Source organism: Aegilops tauschii, chromosome 2 (genome assembly GCF_002575655.3).
Source record: "Aegilops tauschii subsp. strangulata cultivar AL8/78 chromosome 2, Aet v6.0, whole genome shotgun sequence".
Classification (NCBI taxonomy): Eukaryota; Viridiplantae; Streptophyta; class Magnoliopsida; order Poales; family Poaceae; genus Aegilops; species Aegilops tauschii.
In genome coordinates, this window is record NC_053036.3 from 10,467,954 (window position 1) to 10,490,239 (window position 22,286).

The following is a 22,286-nucleotide window of genomic DNA, read 5'->3' on the forward strand; positions in this document are numbered from 1 at the left end:
TAATGCTATTTCAAGATAAATATTTCAGGAAAGTTCAATGATTGGCATGGCATGGATTAGAATTGTGGACCCTCAAAATGCTAAGGACACATATTGGCTCAAGCTCAAGACTCTACATTTTATTTTTAGTGATCCAAGATCACATTGAGTCCATAGGAAAAGCCAATACTATTAAAAGGGGATGAGGTGTTGCTTAATGGGCTACTTGCTCAAAATGCTTCTTGATATGCTCAAAAAACCCTCAACCACTTTCTCATATCCACATATGTCCCAAACCAAAAGTCAAACTCGGCCCCACCGAAACATTCTATCCGACGCCACCGAGTTCATTTGACATAGCCACTGCCACAAACCCTAGTCACTTCGGTCTCACCGATAGGGATCTCGGTCTCACCGAGATGGGATTGCAAACTCTCTTTTTCCCTTCGTAACGTTTCGGTCTAACCGAGATGAGCTGTCGGTCCCACCGAGTTCGCAATGCAAACTATTTGTTTCCCCTTCGTAACATTTTGGTCTCATCGAGATGAGCGAATCGGTCCCACCGAGTTTGCCTGACCAACTCTCTGGTTAGCTTATTACCAAAGTCGGTCTCACCGAGTTTGTGTAATCGGTCTCACCGAGATTACGTTATGCCCTAACCATAATGAAATCGGTCTCACCGAGTTGACATATCGGTCCCACCGAAATGCCTAACGGTCACATTATGAACTGAATCGGTCTGACCGAGTTTTCTGATTCGGTCTGACCGAGTTTTCTGATTCGGTCTCACCGAGTTTGGTGAATTGTGTGTAACGGTTAGATTTTGTCTGGAGGCTATATATACCCCTCCACCCACTCTTCACTTGTGGAGAGAGCCATCAGACCATGTCTACACTTCCAGCATACATTTTCGGAGAGAGAACCACCTACTCATGTGTTGAGGTCAAGATATTCCATTCCAACCACATAAATCTTGATCTCTAGCCTTCTCCAAGTTGCTTTCCACTCAAATCATCTTTCCACCAAATCCAAATATGTGAGAGAGAGTTGAGTGTTGGGGAGACTATCATTTGAAGAACAATAGCATGGAGTTCATCATCAACACACCATCTATTACCTTTTGGAGAGTGGTGTCTCCTAGATTGGTTAGGTGTCACTTGGGAGCCTCCATCAAGATTGTGGAGTTGAACCAAGGAGTTTGTACGGGCAAGGAGATCGCCTACTTTGTGAAGATCTATCCTAGTGAGGCAAGTCCTTCGTGGGCGATGGCCAATGTGGGATAGACAAGGATGCTTCTTCGTGGACCCTACGTGGGTGGAGCCGTCCGCGGACACGCGCAACCGTTACCCTTCGTGGGTTGAAGTCTCCATCAACGTGGCTGTACGATAGCACCACCTATCGGAACCACGCCAAAAATCTCTGTGTCTACATTGCGTTTGCTCCCTCCAAACTCCTCCCTTTACCTTCATGTGCAATGTTTTACATTCTGCTGCTATACTCTTAGTCTTGCATGTGTAGGTTGATTACTTGACTTGTGCTAAGTTGCTAAAATCTGCCAAGACTTAAAATTGGGAAAAGGCTAGATTTTTATTTGGTCAAGTAGTCTAATCACCCCCCCCTCTAGACATACTTTCGATCCTACAACTACTCCTCAACGCATTCCCTTAGGCCGAAATATGGTGAAGTGTCATGTAGTCGACGTTCACATGACACCACTAAGGGAATCACAACATACATACCATCAAAATATCGAACACATATCAAATTCACATGATTACTTGCACCATGATTTATCTCGTGACCTCAAGAACGAAAGTAACTACTCACAAAAAAGAAACATGTTCATGATCAGAGGAGTATTAATATGCATAAAGGATCTGAACATATAATATTCACCAAATAAACCATATAGTAATCAACTACAAGATGTAATCAGCACTACTAGTCACCCCCTAGCACCAATCTATAGTTCCGGTAACAAGATTGAATACAAGAGATGAACTAGGGTTTGAGATGAGATGGTGCTGGTGAAGATGTTGATGGAGATTGCCCTCCTCAAGATGGGAGAGTTGTTGGTGATGATGATGACGATGATTTCCCCCTCCGGGAGGGAAGTTCCCCCAGCAGAATCGCTCCACCGGAGGGCAAAAGTGCTCCTGCCCAAGTTCCGCCTCGAGACGGCGGCGCTCTGCCCCGAAAGTCTTCTCCTGATTTTTTTTCTAGTTAAAAATGACTTATATACCATAAGATGGACACCGGAGGTGGGCCGAGGAGGCCACAACCCACCAGGGCACGCTTGGGGAGCCTGGCGCGCCGAGGTGGGTTGTGCCCACCTGGTAGCCTACCTCTGGTGTTTATTAGCTCCAGTATTTCTTAAATAATCCATAAAAATACTCCGTAAAGTTTCAACTTGTTTGAGTTGTGCAGAATAGGTGGCCTGACGTAGCTTTTTTAGGTCCAGATTTCCAGCTACCAGAATTCTCCCTCTTGGTGTGTACCTTGCAAATTATGTGAGAAAAAGCATTAGAATTACTCCAAAATGCATTATTAAGGATAAAAACATTGTATATAACAGTAAGAAAACATGATTCAAAATGGACGTATCACCCCCGCCCCTGCTGCCCCGCCCCCGAGCGTGCCCGGCCGCGCGTGCCCCTGCCCCGGCCCCGGCCCGCCCCCACCGTCGCCATCGCCGTGCCATCGCCGCCCCCGCTGTGAGCCGCCGCCGCCCCGGCTCTGTGCATTTTTTATATATGTTGTTTTTTTATATGATGAATTTTTTTTGTTCATATATAATGTATATATGTATGTGGGTATATGTATGTATGGTCGTTCATATATTATTAATTTTTTTGTTCATAGCATTTTTTGTTCATATATGTATTTTTTGTTCATTGTGTATCAATTTTTTTGTTCATAGCATTTTTTTGTTCATATATGTATTTTGTTAAATAGCATTTTTCCATGTATATATGTATGTGGCTATGTATGTATAGATGGATATCATTTTTTCCCATGTATGTATGTCGTTGTCGATATACCCCCTCCCGATAACTTTGACATGAGGGGGGGGTCGATATACCCCCTCCCCGATAACTTCGACATGAGGGGGTTGTCGATATACCCCCTCACCGATAACATTTTTTTTCTAAGTTAGCAAGGTAAAATGTTCACCCCCTCTCGATATACCGGGCGACCAACTCTCGAGGTCACCCAAACCCTAGAAAAAAAGCGTTGTCGATCTCCTACCCCCTCCCGCCCTGATGTCGCTTGAAGCTATGTCGGTATTTCCCCAAAGAGGAAGGGATGATGCAGCATAGCGGCCGTAGATATTTCCCTCAGATATGAAACCAAGGTTATCGAACCAGTAGGAGAACCAAGCAACACAACGTAAACAGCCCCTGCACACAAATAAAAACACCTCGCAACCCGACGTGTTAAAGGGGTTGTCAATCCCTTTCGGGTAATGGCGCCAGAAACGGTGCATGGACGGGAGAAAATTGTAATAGATTGAATAAATAGATCGCAAATAAAATAAAGTGCAGCAAATTATTTTGTATTTTGGTTTAATAGATCTTAATAAAAAGAGCAAATAAAATAGATCGCAAAACAAATATATGAGAAAGAAGACCTGGGGGCCGTAGATTTCACTAGTGGCTTCTCTCTACAAAGATAGCAAACGGTGGGTAAACAAATTACTGTTGGGAAATTGATAGAACCTCAAATAATTATGACGATATCTAGGCAATGGTCATTACATAGGCATCACGTCCAAGATTAGTAGACCGACTCCTGCCTGCATCTACTACTATTACTCCACACATCGACTGCTATCCAGCATGCATCTAGTGTATTAAGTTCATGGAAAAATGGAGTAATGCAATAAGAACGATGACATGATGTAGACAAGATCTATCTATGTAGAGATAGACCCCATCGTTTTATCCTTAGTGGCAACGATACATACGTGTCATTTCCCTTTCTGTCACTGGGATCAAGCACCGTAAGATCGAACCCACTACCGGGCACCTCTTCCCATTGCAAGATAAACAGATCAAGTTGGCCAAACAAAACCCAAATATCAGAGAAGAAATACGAGGCTATAAGAAATCATGCATATTAGAGATCAAAGGAACTCAAATAACTGTCATGGATATAAAAAGATATGACTCATCATAAACTCAAAGTTCATCAGACCCCAACAAACACACCGCAAAAAGAGGACCATTGTATTGAGAATTCAGCGAGAGAGAGGAAGCCATCTAGCTACTAACTACGGACCCGTAGGTCTACAAAGAACTACTCACGCATCATCGGAGAGGCACCAATGGAGGTGGTGAACCCCATCCGAGATGGTGTATAGATTGGATCTGGTGGTTCTTGACTCTGCGGCAGCTGGATGAAATTTTGTCGACTCCCCTAGGGTTCTGGGATTTTGGGGTATTTATAGAGCAAAGAGGCGGTCCAGGGGGCACCCGAGGTGGGCTCAATCCACCAGGGTGCGCCTGGGCCTCCTGGAGCGCCCTGGTGGGTTGTCACCTCCTCGGGACTCCCCCCAGGTGCAACCAGGGCCCATTATCTTCCTTCTCGTCCATAAAAAATCACTGTAAAGTTTCATGGCAGTTGGCACTATTGATTTCCTGCGATGTAAAAAAAATGCAAAAAACAGCAACTGGCACTTGGCACTATGTCAATAGGTTAGTACCAAAAAATGATATAAAATGACTATAAAACATCCAAGGTTGATAATAAAAAACATGGAACAATCAAAAATTATAGATACGTTGGAGACGTATAAGGCCCCTACCCGACAAACTCTCGAGGCCACCCAACCCACTAGAAGAAAACTCCAGTAACTTCAACATGAGGGGGATGTCGATCAACCCCCTCTCGCCCGAACAAGTCTATGTATCATTTTATATCGCGGTGGACATATATCAAAGTTTGATCATATGTCAAAGTTTGAATTTTGACATATGCAACATTTTATCATGTATCAAAGTTTGATTATATGTCAAAGTTTGAATTTTGACATATGCAACATTTGACATATGCAACTTTTGACATAGATTTATCAAGAATGCCCCCATTATGGATGTGCACAAGTTGATCCAATTTTTTTTTATCTCATGTATATATATATATTCTTCTATATGTCACGTTGTTTGTCAAAGTATTGAAGAAATCCATGGCTTCATCATTAGCCGGAACTAACAGGCGTATGATGCTACGAAGCTCTTCAAAGTTGTTTTGGAACGGAGTTCCAGATAGAATAATTCGCTTTTTGGTACGAATTTCAGCAAAGCCTTCCAAATAGCGATATTCGAAAGGCTTTTGTTGAACTTCGTACCAAAAAACTAATTATCCTATCCGGGACTCCGTTCCAAAACCATTTTGGAGAGCTTCATACCATTATGTGCATGTTACTTTCGGCTAATGATGAAGCCATGGTTTTCATGAATCCTTTGACACTAGACAACATGACATATAGAAGGGTAGATGAGATCAGGAAAAATATGGACCATTTTTTGCACATCCAGAATTGCGCCATTTTGTTAAATCCCTTAAAGGTTAAGAGAATCCCCCCTCTCGCCCGACCAAACCCTAGAGCGTTGCCGAGGCCACCCAAAACCCGAGAAGCATCGAGGCCACCCAAAACCCTAGAAGCATCGAGGCCACCCAAATTTACCAAGTTAAAGAGCGTTATCGAGGCCACCCAAACCCTAGAAGCGTTGTCGAGGCCACCCCAAACCGTAGAAGCGTCGAGGCCACTAATATGATTCCTTGTTGTGATTAGCTACCTAGGTCTATGTTTGCCACTAATATATCCATCTCTCATTTCTGTATATTTATTGCCATGTTGTAATATTTGCAGAAACTATGGAACAAAGAGATTTGGAACAAGAACAGTTGTTGGGGGACATAATCCTCGGCGCAGGTGATGTCTTGTCATTTCTCAACGACACCGATGGTCAGGAAGGAGAGGATGACGACTCTGGTTATCGAACAATGGAGGAGGAAGGACATGATCATGATGGCTCCGGTGACCGAATGCCGGAGGAAGATGGAGACCATGATGACGGCTCCGGTGATCGAACGGAGGAGAGAGTTGTTGCAAAGTCCGGTGAGGTATATATCTATATCTATACCTACTAATAAAGCAAGGTGTGTTTCACCAATTTTTTCATCCGTTCACCACCGGAAAGTATTTTTTTCTACCCGAGGTGGTACTAAAGTCGTATGCGCTCGTCCGCTAGAAAAAGAATTTTTGTATGTGGGCCCGCGCGCTGTGGCCCAGTGAAGGCAGCCCACCTAATTTTCTGCCCATGCAGTAGGAAATTCTATTTTCCGCACAGGGCGAGAAATATTCATAGTTTCGCACAGGCCCACAAATAATGGGCTGGCCCATTTGCCTTTTTATGTGTTTTACTTATATTTTTATTCTCCTTTCCCTATCTCATTTTTCCCTTCCAAGTTTATTTTTCTTTTATCATTTATTTCATAAATAAAAAATTCTCAAAAAACATTCAGAATTAAAGAAAACAAATTTTGGAAAATGTTTAGAATTCCAAAATTTTGTTGCTCTTTTGAAAAGTAGTCGGAACTTGCAAAAAAGTTGCCCATTTTTTAAATATTTTTATTGCTTTTCAGAATTATTAGTGATTTGTAAAAAATAAAATTGCATTTCTAAAAATGCTCCAAATTTGAAAAATATTCATGTTTTAGTGAAATTTTCAAAAGTAAAAATCATATTTGTGTATAAAAGATACACATTTTCTAGAAATCTTATGAATTTTCAACACATGTTCCCGTTTTAAAAGATGTTCACAAATTGAAATAATGTTCATGTTTTTATAAAAAATGTTGGTGTTTTCATAAAATGTCTGTGAATTTTAAAAGATGTTCCCTTTCATATTTTGTTCGTGTTCTTTGAAATTGTACATAATTTTAAAAAACTGTTCAGGATTTCAAAAAGTGTTCATGTTTCCTAGAATATTCAGAAACTTCATACCTTCAAATCCCTCGATTGAAAGGATTGAAAGGAAGAGTAGATTGAATAACTCATGGGCCTTTGTCTGGCGTACGACGACGTAAGAAAACTCTTAAATGCCCTCGGTCGATAAATGGAAAAATAGCGGATTGATCTCTTCACACGCGGCGAAACCGAAAAGCTAAATATTTTTTTTCATGTGCACACAGGGTTTTGCTTGCACATATAATTCTCACTGACTTTAAATGCATACTTTTTTATCTCCCGTTGCAACGCACGGGCATATGTGCTAGTATTAATTAAGCATGTGCTGACTAGCTAATTGATGCATTAATTGTTTTGGTATGTACATATATTAACTATTATTTCTTCTTTTATAGCCCTCTGGATCGAGCCAAACTTCGGTAACGAGACGAGGCCCGAAGAAAAGGTTGCGCCAGGATGAAAGATTCATGATCACAACACTCGCTGATGATGGCCTACCGATTGAACCCAAGCGGACCAAGGACGCATTTTCTGCTCAGTGTGGAGCTATTGTTAGGGACAACATCTCGATCAGCATCAAGCAATGGAATAAGCCTAAGGAGGACGACTCTGAAGTTTCTTATGTCATCGATAGACAGAAAGATGATATTTGGACCTCGCTGAAGGCAAACTGGCGGATCCGAATAAGCCAGTTATAGAGCCACTGGTCAAGGTGTGTGCTTTTAAGAAGACGACAGATCTATTCAGGAGGTGGGAGAATGAGTTGAAACCAAAGTTTGTCGACAAAGGGAAGACTCCAGAATTCACTGGCCGATTTGAGAAGATAGGAGATCACTAGCCCGCATTTGTGGCCAACAAGACATCGGACAAGAGTAAGAAAATGTCAGAAACAAACAAGATGAATGCTGCAAAGAAGCTGTATCACCATCACATAGGGTCAGGTGGCTACCTCAAAGCCCGGCCGTTGTGGGACAAAGCTTAGCACACTACTAGAAAAACGGCTATAGCTAATATGGACATTAATGGCGCACCATGTATGTGGTGCGCCATTGCTATGTTTTTACTAATGGCGCACCACATGAGCAGTGCGCCATTGCTATTTTTTTGGGACCACCCCCCCTAGACATAGCAATGGCGCACCACACCTAGGTGCGCCACTACTATGCTACACAGTAGTGGCGCACCTAGGTGTGGTGCGCCATTGCTATGTCTCACACACACAAACACCCCCCCCCCTCGCCTTTTAGGTTTAAAAATAAAATAAAAGAAAATGATAAAAGATTCAAAAAAATTCAAAAAAATAGATGCCCATGTGTTATGTGTTCTAGTTGTTAGGAAAATTAACAAACATGAATTTTGATTATTTTTTTTGCAAAAGGCCGCCGTGGTTCGGTAAAATGGCCGTAACTTTTGCAAACGACCTTCGATGAAAAAGTTTTTTATATGAAAAATCATCTACTCGCAAAGTTACATCCGAATTCAACCGAGGGAACCTTGTTGAAGATTTTTAGAATCCTCAAAAACCTAACAGAAAAAAAGTTACGGGGCTTTCAAGATCTGGAGAGGCAAAAAAATTCAAAAAAAATCAAACTCAGTAATGGCGCACCTGCCCATGGTGCGCCATTACTATCTTCCCGCCTTCAAAATTCAAACTATATCAAAAAAATAAAAATAAAGTTAATAATGGCGCACCTGCCCAAGGTGCACCATTACTATCTTCCCGCCTTCAAAATTCAAAATAAATAAAATAAATAAAAAAATTAGTAATGGCACACCTGCCCACGGTGCACCATTACTATGCCGTATATATGGCTGGGCTGGGTCCTCTCCTCCTTACATCTTCATTTTTCTCCTCCACTCCATCTCCTCCTCTCCTCCACTCCATCTCCCCTCCTCTCCTCCACCATACTCCCCTCCTCCTCTCCGGCGACCTCCTCCTCCTCTCCGGCGACCTCCTCCTCCCTCCTCTCCTCCCCTCCCCTCACGGTTTCTCCTCCCTCCTCTCCGGTGAGCTCCTCCTCCCTCCTCTCCGGTGATCTCTCCTCCCTCCTCTCCGGTGATCTCCTCCTCCCTCCTCTCCGCTGAGCTCCTCCTCCCTCCTCCCCTCCCCTCCCCTCACGGTTTCTCCTTCCTCCTCTCCGGTGAACTCCTCTCCGACGACCTCCTCCTCCTCTCCGGCGATGTAGGCAAGCGCCTCTCCGGTGACCTCCTCCTCCTCCTCTCCAACGATGTCGGCGAGCTCCTCTCCGGTGACCTCCTCCTCCTCCCTCCTCTCCTCCTCACGGTCTCTCCTCGGCCCTCCTCTCCGGCGAACTCCTCTCCGGCAAAAGAACGTACAAGATCCAAAAATGAGAACAAAATTTGAAAAAATATCGTGCAAAAAAAGAGCAAAAAAACGAGCAATAAAAGGGCAAAAAAATCGTGATCCAGATCCAAATTCAAAATTCAAAACTAGCAATGGCGCACGGTGGGGGTTAGACGGTGCGCCACTACTATTTCCTGCCTTCAAAATTCGGGAAAAATCAAAAATTAAAAAAAAAGTTACCAGTGGCGCACCTGTAGCAATAGTAATGGCGCACTACAAGGTGCGCCACTGTTACCTGCAATACTAATGGCGCACCAGAGGTGCGCCATTAGTATTTGTTACTAGTGGCGTGGTAATAGTGGCGCTGTGCGCCATTAATAGCCAAAATAGGTGCACCACTAACAACCTTTTTTCTAGTAGTGGCAAGACCTGCTTGCTAAAGGGGTCGAACAAGAGACATTGAACTGGCCAGACCATTCAAGGACTTGGTTCTTCGGGGTTGGGGGAACTTTGGACCCTGAAATAGGGAAGTGCCGTTGGACAGACGAGGAACTTGCAATACCCGTCAAGAAGCTTCAGAAGTATATCACCGCAGCGCAGGAAGGGACGTTCATTCCCGACAGAGAGAAGGACGAGCTGACTGAGGCCCTCAGGAATCCTGAGCACCCTGGACGAACACGAGGCACTACAGGCTCCGTTCCGTGGGTGGTTGGGTTTGCCGGTGCAGGCGGTTACATAAGCCGGGAGAGAAAGAGGAAAGCGGAGCTGAGCGAAATGCAGATGCTCAATACAAGACTAGTAAAGATAGAGAAACTTGCAGCTGTCGGCCAACCATCTCAGCGGCACAAAGATCCTGCCCAAGAAGCTACCCCGCCATCTCAGCGGAGAAGCAGCGTGGCTTCCACGGAGCACGTTCAGCCTGATTTCATGGCTCCTAGCTACCCCGTGGATACTATCACGGAGGCTCAACATTGCCTACTTATGACGAAATGGCAGAACCTCACTTTGAAGGCGGCTGTCGGCTCTATTGCACCTCCTCAACCTGACGGAACTTTTCACTGCCGTCCGATTCCATATAGCTATGCTGTTGTGACGGTGGATGAAGTAATGGAGTGATTTGATGAGCTCGAGCTTGACCACCCTACAGGTGAAGGGGAGAATCAGCTGGGTTATGCTATGATGATTACATGTCTATGGCGGAAGGAGTACACCAAGCTTCCAAATTGGACGCCTCCGCCTCCTCCTCCTCCTCCTCCGGCGAGTCAGGGCACTCCGCCTCCGCCTCCTCCACCTCCTCCTCCGGCGAGTCAGGGCACTCTGCCTCCTCCTCCTCCTCCTGCGAGTGATCAGGGCACTCCGTCTCCTTCTCCGGCTCCTCCGGCGCGTGAGGGCACTCCGCCTCCTCTTTCACCTCCTCCGACGCGTCGGAGCAGTGCGCCTCCTCCTCCGCCTCGTCAGCAATGGCGGAAGACAGACGCCGCCGCTTCAGCTCCTCTAGTGCGTCGGAGCACTCCGCCTCCTTCTCCGCCTCGTAAGCAACAACGGAATAGGGCCGTCGCCACTCCGGCGGCTAGCAGTACAGCCGGAGGCGGGAGGCAATTCAGATACGGTCCATCTCTCAAGCCTCTGAAAAAGTTATCATACGAGAGGATCGAGAAGGAAAACGAGGACATCTCTCATGCCGGAGTGATGGACATTTTTTGCAAAGAAACCTCCACCTCCGAAGGAGACGATAGATTCGGTGAAAGCAAAGCGCACTATCGATGCCCTGAAGCGACGACCACCGCCTCCGCCGGATTCCAACTGTGTCTGCTGTATTAAAAAGGCATATGGAGATGCGCGGCGGTCTGGAAGTACTTCAAGTGATGCAAGGTTAGCAAAACGAAGAAGTGGGAAAAGAATTCCCCAGCTTGGCGAACAGGGAAACCAATCGTGCCCCCCGCTCAAGGTGTCTAGCGATCTCGTCGCTAATCATACGGGGATGCTGCCCGGTACCAATCCTGCAGATTACCTGGGCGATGATGTATAGTTTGATATGTTTGAGGTGGAAGAATTTAGATACCAATACGGGCAGCCTCTCATCAAACCTGATCATCCTTCTCTAACAACGATGATGTGAAGATTCCATGAATGGTACATGAAAACCGGTAGCGAGTCTGGGAAGGATACTTTGACGCTAAGAATTAAAGAGGAGCACGACCTTGTTGGAATGGATCAGTTGTCTATTTAATTTGACAAGTTATTCCAGTTATACAATCAGAAGGCCCTCGACAAAACACTCGTGACTTGCTACTGTCTGTAAGTACTACTTCTATAATTAAGTCTCTATACATAGCTCAGCTCTTTCATTGCATGTATATATAATTATCGTCACTATATTATGTAGATTGAAGATCGTCAAATGCAGAAAAGCATGAATCTATGACATTGGGTTCATTAACCCAAATGTCATACATGAATGGACGGTTGACAAGAATGTCACAGAAACCGAGAACAACTTGCTACAATCATTGCTTAAAAATCAAAACAAAGAGAAAATACTCTTTCCTTACAACTTCAAGTGAGTGTTACTATCTTGTGCATATTCGAGTTCCCTTATTACTCGAGGTTATAGTAATGTAATTGATGAGTTATGCATGCGTGTGCAGGTTCCTCTTTATTCTGCTGGAGATTAAGCTTGAGCGGGGAGTAGTAATCGTCTTAGAATCGAGACGAAAAGATTCCCAGGAGTATGCGGACATGACTAAAATGCTCCAGAAGTAAGTTGAATCGATCATTATCGCACCATATCGGCAACTTTGTTCATTTCCTGATATCAAGTAATTATTTTCTTTGTTTGGCAGGGTTTGGAAGGAGTTCACCGGAATTGTTCCGGCACTGTGGAGGGAGCTACAATTTACACACCCGAAACTAAGTACTACTAGCTGGTTCCGCGCATCTCCCATTGATTCTAGTTTCATCAATACCATTTGTAATGCTTGATTATCAGTTTGATTGAAATCTATTTCTCGTAAAGTGCTTGTGGCAGGAAGCTAGGAATGATTATTGTGGATACTACGTTTGCAGTGTTCATCTACAATGCCACGACCTCTAAGCGGGGCTACTCTGAAAAACAATATGAAGTGCGTAAGCAATACTATTCACAAATTTTTTATTACCATCATTTGTGTTGAGTTTCATTCATATATATGTATTGACTCCCTTCTTCAAATTAGATGTGACAGATGCGGGATGAACTCCTACCACGTGATCGCATACTAGCAATTTAAGAGGAATTGGCGGGATTCTTTCTTGACCACGTCATAAATAAAGCCGGAGAATACCATGTGGAATTTGACATTAGATGTTAGGGATTGTAAGAGATCTTATATTGTATATATGTAGCTAGTAGCGTCGGATAGATATATGAAAACTTGTTGTTCGACCAATCTCTCGAAGAAAGAGAGGTCGATCACTTCTCTCTGTATATGTTCATGATGATCTTGTGTACTTAATGGTTCCTTCATTTGCTTACTAGGTAGCGTGTCGAGTTCTCTCTATACGTATAGTAGCTAGCATCAACCAAGCACGGAGAAACACTTCTCTCTATTAACTTGCTAACACAATATGAAACTCCAAAACCCCCTAACCCCCTCCCCCCCCCCCCCCCCTTTTCAAAAAAAACCCCAGCACCTGCCAAATGGTGATGCGTGCATGCCTTTTGGTCCCGGTTGGTGTTACCAACCGGGACTAAAGGTCCTCCTATCTGGACTCCCCACATCGGCCACGTGGAGCCCCTTCTGTCCCGGTTCGTAAGCGAACCGGGACTAAAGGTTTTGGGCTTTAGTCCCGACCCTTTAGTCCCGGTTCCAGAACCGGGGCTAATGGGCCTCTGGAACCGGGACAAATTGGCTATTTTCCACTAGTGCTACTAGTGCCTCGGGGCACGCTACGAAGTTGCTGGCTGGTGCAGCAACGAGGAGGACCAGGTGATCATAGTTCAATGGAGCGACAAGGAGGAATACGGTGGGTTGTCATCAACAAGGCGGTGGAAGTATATCATTGATGGGAGAGCTGGTGCCGAGGTGCGTCGCTGGAACTCATCAAGATCGTCGTCCAAGGGGTACGATGAGCCAAGGAGTCACGCGAGTACGCATGTTCGGTTGGCCTAATGTCTGTGAGTCGTCGTTGTGTCCAACTGCTTGCCTTGGTGATTATTCATTGGAGTTGAAGGGGTGTGCATGATGTTCTGTGAGTTACGTCCATGTCCTCGTGGAGTGTCCTGATTGGGGCCATCGGATTTGGTGTGATGCCGAAGGCGGACGGTGGCTGGTCAAGCCATCGTAAAGCGAAGAGGTGTGCGGGTAGTTGAGAGTCGATCTACTGCAAGCAAGTATAAGAAGTACGGTGCAAACTGAGTGTAAGGCAGCGGCCAAGCAATAGCGGTGGCGTAACATGACAGTGCAAGGAAGGTGCACTGCATGTTTCCAAACAGGTCATACTTAGTGTTGGATATGACAGTTTAAGATCAAGCTCAAGCGTGTAGTGGAAGGAGAACCGGTTTAGTTGAGTTCCTACGTGAGACCAATATGTCTAGTCTTGCACGTGGCACGCTAGCTAGATGTGGCAGTGTAGGCTGGTAGTCTAGATCATGCGTCGGAATTTGAATCGACAAGTCATGGATCAACAACGAGTCAAGACCAGAGCAAGTACGAGGATGACTAGTCAAAATTAGGAGGAGATTGTTAAAAGTAATCTTGATTGATTAGTTGCCAAGCGTCAAAGTCTTGAACGTGGTATAGTTGTCTACGCGCTAAGAGTAATAGTTGAGTCAGTACATACGTGCGTAAGTACTAATAGCGTGTCCACCTTGCAGTTTGCTAGCTTGGTTAAATTAGATTAGAATTAGGAAAGTAACCTGTGTGCGTAACTTGTATGAGTAGGTTTCGTTGCTACAGGTCGTGTAGGTTTAGGCAGCAGGTCACGGCTTCATTTATATATATGTGAGGCTGCCGTGAGATTTGTCCCACCGAGAAAAAGAGAAAAGTGAAATAAAGAGAGAAAAGAGGGGCGCGACAAGTGCCCTTGGCTATAAGTTTCCGTGTACGCGTGTTCATTGTAATTTTATGTGATCGATCCGTGGACAGAATTCCAACATGGGCGGCCATGTGCCGAGTGTGTTTTGATTATAAGGATACAAATTTACTAAGTGTTGCTTGATACACGTCCTTGAACCCATCGGTCAATGGTTCAAGGTCCAACAGATTTCCTTGTGCACAAGGATTCAAACATCCCAGAACCAAATAAAAGGAAAAAAAAAACAAGGGAACTCGGATGTCCAATAACAGGACAGAAAAAAAAAGATTGAGAATCAAGATCATTTTACAGAAACTGAAGTTTGACTTGCATACTCACACGCCCCAGGTATCAGGTTAACCTGCATACTCTCTGCCTGACTTGTCTTTCCAGAGCTATTCCAGGCCACAATACATAAGAAAATAGGCTACCTGCTGGACATGTCATTCCAGACACGATTACATACTGAAATTAGCACACGGCAGCCCTCTTATTACTTATTTATTGTTTTTTAATAATATATTTTTCTTGTTTACTCTCTGCCTACTTGTCTTTCCAGGAAGGAGCTCGCCTCTGGCAAGGAGGATGACCAATACCCTCGCATGTGAAATGTAAATGGAGTCCAACGAAAGACAAACACAAAGATAATTAAATATATATTTTGTATGTAACAATAATCAATTTGGAGCTGCCTAGCAGCCGTGAATATGATAATAATTGGCCAACTTTTTTTATGCTGCTCGGAAAGTTGGTTTGTCCTTGTCACATCTCTTGACATTTAGAGTAGACAAATATCCGTGCGCTACCCACCCACTCGCCGCAGTCAAAATCATCCCTGGAGACTTTTCAATTTTGCCAAGAGTCTCTGCAGAAGCCAGTCTAGTTAAATTTGTGCACAGACCGACCAACAAGTTACCCCACCAATCCTGGCAATGGAGGTTGTCATGTCTGCAGTTGCAGGTGAATTTGTGAGCAAGTTCATCTCATTTCTGATGAACAAGTACAACTCCTCTAGGCATCCTCAATCAGAGGAGGAGAAGTTGGTGGAGAGGTTGCAGCACCTGCTGATGAGAGCTGGCACCATGGTTGAGGAGGCAGACATGAGGTACATAACCAACTCCGGAATGATGATGCAGCTCAGGACGCTCTCAGAGGCCATGTACCGAGGATATGGTGTGCTGGACAACTCGAGGTACCGTGACCTCCAAGACACTGCAGGCTTCGACGAGGTTAGCATCAACCACTCATCTGCAAGCAGCTTATATTTGCCCAAGCGCTCTCGAACAACAAATGATAAGGTTACACGCATCGAGTCACATGATGCGTTGGAAAGTCTAGAAATTGTTGTTGCTAACATGGCAGAATTTATTGTTCTTCTTGGTGGATGTGAGCGCATGTCTCGTAGGCCATATGATGTTTATCTTTACACTGAAAACTTCATGTTCGCCCGACACGCTGAGAAGCAAAAGCTCTTCAGCTTCTTGTTGCAACACAACGACCCTCCTAGTGATCATGCACTGGCAGTTCTCCCGATCATAGGTGGTGTAACAACTGGGAAGAAAACTTTGGTTGCCCATGTGTGCGGCGATGAAAGGGTTCGCTCACGCTTCCCATCTGTATTGCACTTGAATGGAGACAACCTTTTGAAAATATGTGATCACAGAAGGACTATGGAAGGTATGATGTTGGTAGTTATTGAGTTTGCTTCTGATGTAGATGACGATGACTGGAAAAAGTTTCACTCGTTTTTCATAAGCATGTATAGAGGAAGCAAGATCATCATCATAAGTAAACTTAAAAGATTAGCCCGGTTTGGATCGGTGAAACCAATTTTCCTTACTGCTCTGTCTTATGATGCGTTGAGGTACCTTTTCAAGACACTGGCATTCGGAAGCGTAGAACCTACAGAACATCCGCGACTACTACGGATAGCAGATGAATTTGCCAAGTTAATGTACAGTGCGGATGGTTCACTTGTCTCAGCAAATGTGTACGCGGACATATTGAGAAAGAATCTCGATGTTCAGTTTTGGCGTTGCATATTGGACAAGGTGATAAGATATGTTAAAAGAAACCTCGCCAGATTTAGTGTGGACCCAGCCATACATGTAGAACAAGGCCCTCCAGTGGTTGTAACGGCTATAGAACAAGGCCATCCAGTGGTGATAACGGACCTTGCTTTGGATCCACTTTGCATAATACCTTATACAAATAATGTTTCAATCAAGAAACTGCCAAGTGTGACGTTTGGGGAACTTCTAACAGACCCTACTGTTAGACCAAATGGAGACTTTAATCTAATTTCATGGGAATCAAGGATACCACCTTATAATTCATTATTTGCTGGTTTTACTACAAGTAGTGCTCTGGATACGGATGAAGTTAATGCCATGCCAGGGAGGAAGCGTCGAGGAGTACCAGTCTAAATTTGTTTGAGAACTTGTGTAATGTAACTCTTGTTGTACTTTCTGATAGACGAGAATATATGTGTTGGCAAGGCATGGCCATGTAAAGGATTTGCATGGTGATTATATAACATTCGCTTAAACGTATGAGAGATCTCAATTGAAATAAAATTGTACTCCCACCGCAAAAAATATAAGAGCATTTAGATATTTCTTTTCTTTCCAAATACTTTATGAAGTTAAGGGGCAAATAGAAGCGCTTTCGCTACTGAGAGAGCGAATGGTCAGCGCGAGGGTTCGACGACTTAGCCGAGCGTTAGCGACGCGTCATTCTCATCAGATCCAACAATCACCCTGCAATTTTAGATAGCATCATCCAAACTGAAAGTGGCAGTAGGTATTACTCCTCAGTAGGCCAACAAGAAAGAGCTGTACGAATCACCATCGCGTGGTTCTGACTTACATCTTGTAATTGCTGACACCATGTTTGCGTACTCCTATACTATATATGTGTAAGTCCATTGGTTCCATGCCATCCAATCGTCAATGCTATATAGTATATAGTATGTATATTGTCTCCGCCGGGCTTGCCCGCACGGCCGACGGCGGCGGCGGGGCTCCGTTCCTGCTGCTGATCGATGGTTTTTGGCGATGTACACGCAGACGACTTGACCCAATAATGGCTGGTATGATGCAGCGGCGGCAGTGGTTCATGGCTGAGCACGGGCAGCAACGCGCCTTCCCAATCCTTGATGGCGTTGTTTGCAGCAGGCGCACAAGCCACGGAGGAAAGGGAGGGGAGCCGGCACCGCCAGTCTGCCACCATGTCCCCCGATCTGGAGAGCCTGCTCATCGAGCCGGGGCTAGCACTGCTTCCAGAGGCTCCCTTGGGTGTCGGGGTGTGGTAGCGATGCAGCAGTTGCTGCGGCCATCGCCCGCGCCGCGACGGGGATGTGGCGATGCCTATGTAGCAGATGTCGGGGCGATCGCACCTGATCTAGCCCGGGCTGCTGGGCATTATCGGTTGGGCTTGGCTAGCTGTCATTGCCACCGTGGACGCGGCATCTGCTGGACAATGGTCGCCGGAAGGGCTCGGACCTTCAAATCCAGCAAGATTCGCGATCTGCATCGCTAACGGCGATGCATAACTGCGGCCGTGTCCTCCACGCAGCCGCAGGAGTAATCTGCTGCCACATGCGACGATGATGGTAGTGGCAGCATGTGGTGATGTTGTCCCATGCAGATCGGTCATCAGCTGTCACTTGTGAGGACGGTGCAGGTGCGCCAGACCGTCCCAACCTCAGGATTTGGGCGGTGCATGTGACCATCCTCCCTCGTCTAAGTATGCTTCTTATTGTGCTGCTGGGATTGTGGAATGTGGAAGAGATAATTTAGGATGACTTCAGTTGGGTGGTGCTTCTCGAGCACCCGGTCTCGAGCTCCAGGGTGAAAACCCTAAGTCTGACCTTAGTTGGTTATACCTGGCAATGACGGTGTTTTTGCATCGTTACCTTGTTGAAGGCATTGCTTGGAGTTTGCTCGGACTTGATCTTCAGGGTGAAAACCCATGATGTGGCCTTTGGTGATGGATCCAGCGACGATGGCGCTTATGTATCGTTTCCTTTTTGAAGGCGTTGCTTTTGGAGAACCCTTCTCGTAGTCCTTATGTTGTCAAAGAAAAGGATGTTGTCGATGGTCGTTGTTCTATATGATGAGTAAATAGGAAGTTTTTCGATTAAATTAATTCATGAATGAATCATGAGCATGACATGGACAGCATTGATAACACACTGATTACGATCTAACAGAGCATGTACTACACACATAATAGAAACATCTACGCATATTGCTAGTACTGCTACAACAGAAAGAAACACGAGAGGGATAATCGATGTATACCCTCCAATCGGCCACGCGGCGGCGGTGGCGGTGGCAGCAGCCGCGACATCCTCAGCGGCCTTCTTGTCGGCCTCGGCCTTCTCAGCGGCGGCACGGTCGGCGTCGGTCGACATGGTGATGACGAAGGTGATGCGGACGTAGATGAACAGAAGCGAGCAGTCGCGTAGTCGCTACCCAAAAACCTAATCGCCCTTCTCCCGTACAGGATCCGGAGAGGCGGGGTTTCGGAGGCCTGCTCTCCCGTCAACCGTGTACGCGGTGAACGGGACAGAGTCGCCGGCGGCAGCAGCAGCAGAGGAACAACGTGGGCGTGGAGGCGGAGATGGAGATGCGTTCTGTTTTCGCGGCGACTAGGGTTGGCAGCGCCCCTCATATATATGCGGCCCTACCTGTCAAAGACTCTCCGTTCCTGACCGGCAAAAAGAAGCGCATAGGAGTGAGCTCAGTTCGGCTCAATCCCGCAACCCGCGGCGCGTCGTGACCACTCCAACTCCAATAGCATGAGGGAGAGAATCCCTTATAAACCACTCCAACTCTCCTTCCACTTCCGGGGTGGGACTAAACTTCCCACCACCTTGTCATGCCACCTACATGGGCCCTTAGAGATTAAATCTGAAATTGTCATATGGGCTCTAGGCCCATCTCATATTTCAACACTATATCGTCAACCGCTGTTTTGATCACTTCAGGATTTTTCTTTTTCTTTCTTCACCTAGGCAGGGCTTCGGTCTTATATGACTTTGCTCTTTACCAGCGTGATTCTTGTGTGTGTGCGTAGTGTTGGCTGTATGCATTTTAGTTATGCAGAGGTCGGGTGTGTGCTCATTGTATTTGTATCACTCGATGCTATATTATGAGTAAATAAACGCCCTTTATCGAAAAAAGTATGTGCAGGGAAGATGAAGCTCACTGCTGTGCTGCTGCTGCCTGGATTAGATCACAGTCTGCATCTACAGGAGTATATTTGATCCTTCACAGACTAGCACCTCCCGAAAATCCGTAAATTCAGCAAGATTTAAGAGAAGGAAACCAGTGCCAATTCAAATTACCGAGGATTTCGAAGAACTCGCAGAGTACCGTGGCGGCGCACCTTGCCGCCAGCGAGGCTCCCATGCGCGTGATCCCTTGCGGATCTCAAAGTTATCCTAGTCACCTCCTCCCTCGGTCCCGCACTTGACGTCGGCGACAACCATGGCCCCGCAAGAGGCGCGACGGTGGTGATAGGTGGTCAGCGGTGCGGCTCGCCAGTGGCCTCAGGGCTGCCGCCATGGTTATTCGGGAAAGAAGGATATTGGGGATCAATTCATCATCGCTGGTAGGCATTGACCGTTGGCCCCTACTGGAAACAGAAACGGTATGACCTTTGCTGGGTAGGTGTCACACGTCAGAGGCACAAGATATTGGTTCGAAAATTCTTCCAGCCAAGAAAATGGACTCTGCTGGGCTGCTGGCTCCAGTTTTCCTAGGCATAAGCGCGCCTTTTCTTTTTGAAAATTGCCTGAGAGATTAGTCATAAAGCTCAGGGCGATATATGCAAAAAAGAAGATGGAGAAGCAGTTGTAGCGGCACAACAGTCAGACGTCCGGTAGCTACCAGGATAGCGCGGATGAAACGGCGCCCTGGATAGCCGTCCGGCCTCCACGTCAGCCCCAGCCCAAACAAAAGAGAAAAACCAAACGAAATGTTCCAAAACGCATTTTTTTGTGTCATAACCTGTTCAAGTGTCAATCAACTTTGCAGTAGTATTCTGATTCGAATCATACAAGGTCACCGGCCAGAGATAGCGAGTGGAGGTTTCTTAAAGATTTTCTTGGTCTAACTAATAGCTACCGACTTCTATACTTCACTTGATCGCTACATATATGAATGAAGTCTTGCTTTACTGCAGACAATATTGTCCGGGCTCTCAAGAATTATTGTTTTTTTGCCTTGGTAGTCCCCATCGCATCACATCACAGCGGGGCCAAGTTTTGGTATCATTTGTAAGTAGTCTATAATATGATGGCACATCTTGCTGACAACGTATGGCATATAATCCATATATTACGTACAGACAACAAGGTAACTTAACTAAGCAATCATATATAATGGCCAATTAGCTAGCTAAAATTGTAAAACTAATGCCTAGCTGTTAGCAGCATGGCTGTTAGTGGGTGGAGTCCTGCCCATTATGGTCGCTGTCGGGGGAATCGACACCTATGGAATTACTGGGATCCCTTCTGCGGTTGGCGGGCGCGGGGTTGTGCAAAAGAACGGGTCTGACAGGAAGCACACAGATCGTTTACCCAGGTTCGGGCCGCGAAGATGCGTAATACCCTAGTCCTTCTTTGGTGGATGTATTTGAGTGTTCTTGTGTTCTTGAGCTAGCTACGGGGTGTAACTTGCCCAAAAGATTTGAATCCTTCTCCTGGACGCCTCGGGCCTCCTTTTATAGGCAAAAGGGGTCGCCACAGTGGCACACAGGAGGTGGAAAGGTGTACAGTGAATGAGTCTATCCTCTGGCCCATCGGACAAACGCATTTAATGCGCTGCTGACGTGCCCCTCTCGCTTTATCGGGGACGGCAAGGAAGCACGTCCCAGCTGTCGCCGCCTCGCTTGGCTTCGACACGCGTCCGGCCTGACGAGGCGTTGCTGCGCCACGTTGGCTGGCTGTTGTGCTGGCGCGGTGGTGGAGCCTTCAGGAAGATCTGCACGCCACCACGCTGGAGCTTGTTGAGTCGGTGTGGAGGCCGCTCGTCGCCATGCAGGTGCCTGCACAACTGGTTGAGCTGGCAGCTACATGGGGACGGCGGTGGAGTCTTGGCAGGCGCGGGCCTGGCTGTGGCCCCGCTGATGCCCTCGGCAATGGTCTTGCCGGAGGCCCGGCAAGGGTCTTGCCGTGGTGCCGCGGTCGTCCCCGGCAAGGCACTTGCCGGGGGTCTTGTGGATTTCCTCGGCTAGGATCTTGTCGAGGGTCGTCGTCTTCTAGTCTTTACCCGATCTTGTGTATTTATGATCTTCACAAAGATCTGCATGCCACCACGGAGGTGCCTCCCGAGCCTTGGTTCCAACGCGGTTGGTGGCGTTGGAAACCTTGGGCTCAAGGGCGGCTCGCGCCGCTGGCGTTGGGCAAGTTGCCCTGGCAAGGCTCTTGCCGGGGCCGCGGAGGCTGCCCCGGCAAGGCTCTTGCCGGGGGCGTCCACCTCGCCCTCTTGTTCTCTGTCTCTCTGGTCTTGGCGTTGCCTGGATTTGTCTTGTGTTCCGGCTTTCCTCCGGCTTCCCTCCTCTGCCCTGTTAAGTGTGGCCGCGGCCCGCGGCTTTGACTGCCCGTGCACAAGTAAAGGGGTCAAAAGGAGAGCCCCTACTTTTGTATACCGACAGGAGCCCCCGGGCCTGGGCCACACATAAGCGTGACTCGTTGCTGTGCTAGGCCTAGAACGGTGCGCGGGCAGGTGGGGCGGATTTTTACCGTAGTAACTGTTTCGTCTGCTGCGCTTCCCCACGACCCGCGTTGAACACGCGACGTGGAGGGTCGTGCGTGACGTGGGGGTCATGCGTCGAGCGGTCTCGGCACGCATGCGTCACATCGCAGTTAAAGAGGCGGCTCGTGCCTTCCCCATAAAAAGAGGGAGACGCAGAGGCGCCGCTCATTTACTGAGCGGACTCGGGTCGCGGTCTTCCAGGCAT

General features: G+C 46.5%; 1 protein-coding gene across 1 annotated transcript; it reads left to right on the forward strand.

The window, feature by feature from the left end:
* The first annotated feature begins 15,247 nt into the window (after window positions 1-15,247).
* On the forward strand, window positions 15,248-17,105 carry LOC109748671 (uncharacterized). The gene has a single exon (XM_020307694.2). It carries the CDS (start codon window positions 15,248-15,250, stop codon window positions 16,739-16,741), a length of 1,494 nt encoding a protein of 497 aa, XP_020163283.1. The 3' UTR covers window positions 16,742-17,105.
* The last annotated feature ends 5,181 nt before the right edge of the window (window positions 17,106-22,286 follow it).

What these genes read in the sequence shown, in the direction of transcription:
- LOC109748671 (XM_020307694.2), top strand. Translation starts at nt 15,248, where the DNA reads ATGGAGGTTGTCATGTCTGCAGTTGCAGGTGAATTTGTGAGCAAGTTC.